A 4849-nucleotide genomic window follows, 5' to 3' on the forward strand; every position below is an offset into this window, starting at 1 on the left:
CCTATATACAATATTATTTCCAGCAACAACAAGTGTTGTTTGGACTATTAGTTGAATCATTTGTTCTAATACCACTTGTTATATGTAGGATTTACACACATATTTTCATATTAATATAATATTATTTATTTTAAGTTTAAACATGTTTTTGAATCCCTATTCCCAATAAAACACGTATATTTGATTCCGTATAATAGAAGTAGGTTAAAGAAAAATGTTATTAAATTTTTAAACAAATTATACATATAACATTAAAATTAAATTTTAACATATTTATTTATAGATAATTTTACCTTACAACTACTCATAACCCGACGCAGGGTGCGCAACTGTTAAAATAGAAAAAACTTTTAAAATACAAACAGCAGCAAAATCAAATATCCAAACGTGAAGATATTTGTTAGAAACACCTTTTCATCGATTTATCTAAAAATTTTATTTTTATATATATGTAACCTGAAAATTGTAAGTAGTTCATTACAAAATAAAGCGATTTTTTTTATTTATTAAAAACACATTAAAATTTTTGCATATAAAAAAGGAAAGCTAGGGAAAAAAAAAAAGATATCATAAAATTGAAGGGAAGATTGTAATAATAATGCATGTAATTTATCTGAAGCCAAATGATATTCAAAACGAATGACGTTTCGTACAATATAATAATACTGGATGGGATCTGTCGTATGACCCATATACTTTTCTCGTCCTTCTTCCTCGTTGCAACCATTGTTGAAGTTTCCGAATGGCATGCTCTAGCATTGAAAGGTGGTAACCTTCTCACATTATTAAAAAAAAAAAGGAGAGATTTTATTTATTTATTTCCAACTCTTAATTAGCTATAACTTATGTTTTTGCTCCATCACTCTTCTAGCTTAATGCGTAGCACTATATATGCTATCAACTCTTACCTTATTAATACATAATACCTAAGATATATTTGATGATATTTGCTTATTATTATATCTCTTGTCGCATTTGATCTCTCTAATGAACAAGAATGGAGGAGTACTAGAATGATCTTAGGAGTATCTCCTTCCACCGCAACCACGCTCTCTTTGGCAGTTGACATAAGCTGCTGAGACAGGTGCAAGGTTATTATTTCCAGCAAAGTTTCTGCAATTGAAATTATGACGCCATTCTGGGGTTATCACAGTGTCTCTTCCCAATTGCTGGAATAACACAAACACAAGTCGATGAATCCCTACTGAAGGTTGAGGGCTTTCATAAACCACAACCTCTCTCCCTGCATAAATTTATATCTAATGTCACCAAGTTCACTGAGATATACCTAAACATTTAAGATCATGTTCCGATACAAATTATAAATAATTTTGAGAACTTCTTTGTTAGAAATAAAGAGCATTTTTTAGTATAGAAGTTCTAAAACAACATTTTTAAACTTGTATTCAAATACATTCTAAATTTGTATCTAAACAAATTAAACTCTAAACTTGCATCTAATAAACATATTCTAAATATAATTGATTTTTTAGCTAAAAATTCAAGAATAAGCAACATAATTAAAAGAAAGAAACGATACATTTGTAAGAAATTAAAGAAAATATATTTTGTTAAACTGGTCTATAAAATATTATAATTATCATGTACATCTTTTGTGAAAATAGAATGATTTATGAAATATTAATTTGAGTGGTTGATATATATTCTAGGTTTTGCATATCGTGATTGTTGTAGATGAGAAAATAATAAGTTAATGTAAAATTTTATATATACACACAACCTACAAAGTCCAACGCAACTTACAAAGTTTAATATAATTGTATATGATAATGGTCTGCTAGACATATTGATTATACTTGTATGGAAAAAAATGTTATTAGAAGAGACGGAATTCATTTTGATACTTTCTAATTTTGGATGGATTAATTTGTAACTAATTGAAGAATACCATTGATTATCTAGGACATTTTCTTCATTTCTTGATCATTGATGTCAAGTTTTAAGAAGAATTTTTAATTTACATTCTTATAATGGTATAATAATCCTGGTCTTTACATCTGTCCTAAGATACGAAGAAGGAAGTTTGTATGGTGATGATAAATAAATTTACGTGTTCAACTTATATTTTCTATGTTTTTTCCTATTGTAAATGAGTTTATGGAATTCCTTGTACTTGATTAATAAATTTCTTTTGCTGATAAAAAAAAAAAAAGAATACCATTCATTAATTCAACGAAGAAAAAAAATAATAATTCCCCACCCACACACTGAGCACAATGTTACTAGGTATTTGTTTTTAACTAAGAATGTTAGAAATTAATTGACTAATATGATGACGTATATAAAAGTAAAAGACACCCTCTTCTTTCTGCATGAACTAACTTTTAGAAATTATCCCTAAATTTAAACTTTAAATCAAAATTTTTCTCAATTATTATGATTGGATCTATATATCATGCTACTTATTAAATCACTGATAGAAGTTCACTTCTACTAACACTACTTGAAATATTAAGCCTTCAACATATAATAAAAAGGCATGCTGAAAATCACACATTATTTCTTTTGATACATATAATTTAAATAGTATATATAAGTATTATATAATCTTCACGTTAATTTTTGGAGTTGAATAAAACCTAAACATAAATGAAAATTAGAAAAGAAAAACTCTGCATGTGTTAAGCTGGACCCTTAGTAATATATAGTAATGAAAGAAATGTATAAATATTACAAAAACTAGTAGGTTTCAAATATATTTGTTAAACAGTATGCAAATTAAATAATGGTCATGACTTTAACCATTTTCTCATTTTTAAACATTTCAGCTAAATGATAGATTCAAATCTACAAATATGGCATTGGCACTTTGGCAAGTTATAGAGAGAACATTTCTAATTTGTTTAAAAATCACATGCAGCAATTACTTTCTTTTTGTTAATTATTATGGTGTCAGCTATCATAAAACATAGAAGGAAAATTCATAATGGTACGAATAAATACCGCATCAATCTGACCAAATCAGTATACGATAACTTACCCACATGATTTCTGCCAAATTTACTTTTATTTTGTATTTGTATTTAAACTCATCCAATAAAATATCGACACATATATTCGTCCGTAGTTCGTCCTTATTATCTTCGTACTAGTTAGTAGTACTCAAGTCTACATGGAAATGTACTATAGCATGCCAATGGTTTATCTGGCTTACGAAAAAAAAAAAAATCCACATACAGTTGCAAAATACTTATAGAAAACTTACAAGAAAGACTTACTTAATACTTTAAGATTTTGTGTTATATTATTATATCAAGTTCACTTGTGTGATTTACTTATTATTCAATAGTTTAATCAAGTGATTAATGACCGGCTCAAATAAGTATTAATTAATAGAATTAATTTTGGATGGATACCTAATAGTTCAATCAAGTAGCAAATGATTCTTTCAAACAAATATTTTGGATAGATACCTTATGGGATGGATACCCAATGGTTCAATCAATTGATCAATAACGGGTTCAAACAAGTATTTTGAATGAATATCTGATGGTTCAATCAAATAACCAATGAATGGTTCAAACAAGTATTTTGGATGGATGTCTGATGGTTCAATCAAGTGACCAATGACCGGTTCAAACAAGTATTAATCAATATAATTGATTTTGGATGGATACCCGATAGTTCGATCAAGTGACCATTAACTAATCAATAGAATTGACCATGAATGGATACTCGATAGTTCGATCAAATGACTAATAACTAATTCAAACAAGTATTAATTTGGATATGGATCCAAGAGTGGAATCCAAAATAATAAAGTTGGAAGGAGCTCTAAGAGTGTGATCATAAGTTTAGTAAGTAGTTTCTCTTTTGTTTTCCCTCATAATAACACTAACCCTTACTCATCATTTAATCCACGCACGCAACAGGTAAATTAATTTCAAATTGATAGCTACATCAGTATACGTGCAGAACAACTTAATATAGTCATGGACATGGAATTCGTACTTACCAAAACTAGCATTTGTGGTAGCTGGAATATCAGTTACCATCCTGCCATTTGTCAAAGAGAGAAGATTAATAACCATTAAATTTTTATTTTTTTTAATAAAATTTGAGCATGCACATATATTTCAACGTAAATTTGTGTACATGTATGCAATTAATTTTAGGCTTTACTGTATAGAGTATAGACCTAATATATAATCATTCCTCATGAATTTTGGAATTTCATCTATGCTTGTACTAAAGACAGATAACTAACCAGTGCAGATATTCCCTCAAGACAGGATTACTAGGGCTAGGTGCATCTGCGTCCACCATAACCTGAAACTCAAATAATTTTTTTTTATGTAGAACAAAAAAACATGCAGTTGTCAAGTGTTAACAACCTAGTCATACTTACCAGTGTGTAGAAGGTCCTTAGGTCCTCACCACCAACAGTAACCCTTGGTCGGTTAACAACATGAGAGGGCCTCAATTCCAAACCATTGCTAATGGCTCTATTATTGAAGACAATAGTGAGAGAAACTGAGCCTGTGAAAGGGTTTAGAACATCCCCAATCACACTCCCAGCAATCACAAGAGGGTCCCCATCTCGTGCCATGATTTAGAGAGTTTAACTGCACTTGTTTGGTTTCTACTTAATAATGCATGCATGACACATCCCTATATATGTTTTCCTCCTTAGCATCTGCTTTTGCTTCTATCCCATCAATAGATTCTTCATTTTTTTCCCTTTTGTCTTTGGTGTGGTTTCTTTACCTCGTACGATGAATATTGTTTTCTTTGGTGTGGTTTCTTTATCTCGTACGATGAATATTGTTTTCTCCATATACTCAATGGGTGGTCTACACTTTTCTTTCCCTTTCAACAAGCCAAGTTA

At 29.4% G+C, this 4849-nt stretch overlaps 1 protein-coding gene across 1 annotated transcript; it reads right to left on the reverse strand.

Moving 5' to 3' along the window:
- Nucleotides 1-608: 608 nt before the first annotated feature.
- Nucleotides 609-4619, reverse strand: LOC145956704 (protein VERNALIZATION 3-like). Its single transcript, XM_083072243.1, has 4 exons — nt 4370-4619; nt 4229-4290; nt 3977-4017; nt 609-1243 (listed from the first exon to the last, which is right to left on the reverse strand). Exons 1-4 carry the CDS (start codon nt 4568-4570, stop codon nt 1020-1022), a joined length of 528 nt encoding a protein of 175 aa, XP_082928369.1. The 5' UTR covers nt 4571-4619; the 3' UTR covers nt 609-1019.
- Nucleotides 4620-4849: the final 230 nt, after the last annotated feature.

The sequence above is a fragment of the Cajanus cajan genome, chromosome 4, assembly GCF_000230855.2.
Source record: "Cajanus cajan strain Asha chromosome 4, NIPB_CcT2T_4, whole genome shotgun sequence".
In the NCBI taxonomy this organism is placed as follows: Eukaryota; Viridiplantae; Streptophyta; class Magnoliopsida; order Fabales; family Fabaceae; genus Cajanus; species Cajanus cajan.

What these genes read in the sequence shown, in the direction of transcription:
- LOC145956704 (XM_083072243.1), bottom strand. Translation starts at nt 4,570, where the DNA reads ATGGCACGAGATGGGGACCCTCTTGTGATTGCTGGGAGTGTGATTGGG. An exon ending in TTGAGGGAATATCTGCACTG is followed by an intron (nt 4,018 to 4,228) that starts GTTAGTTATCTG and finishes GACAAATGGCAG; the next exon opens with GATGGTAACTGATATTCCAG. An exon ending in TACCACAAATGCTAGTTTTG is followed by an intron (nt 1,244 to 3,976) that starts GTAAGTACGAAT and finishes AAATTTATGCAG; the next exon opens with GGAGAGAGGTTGTGGTTTAT.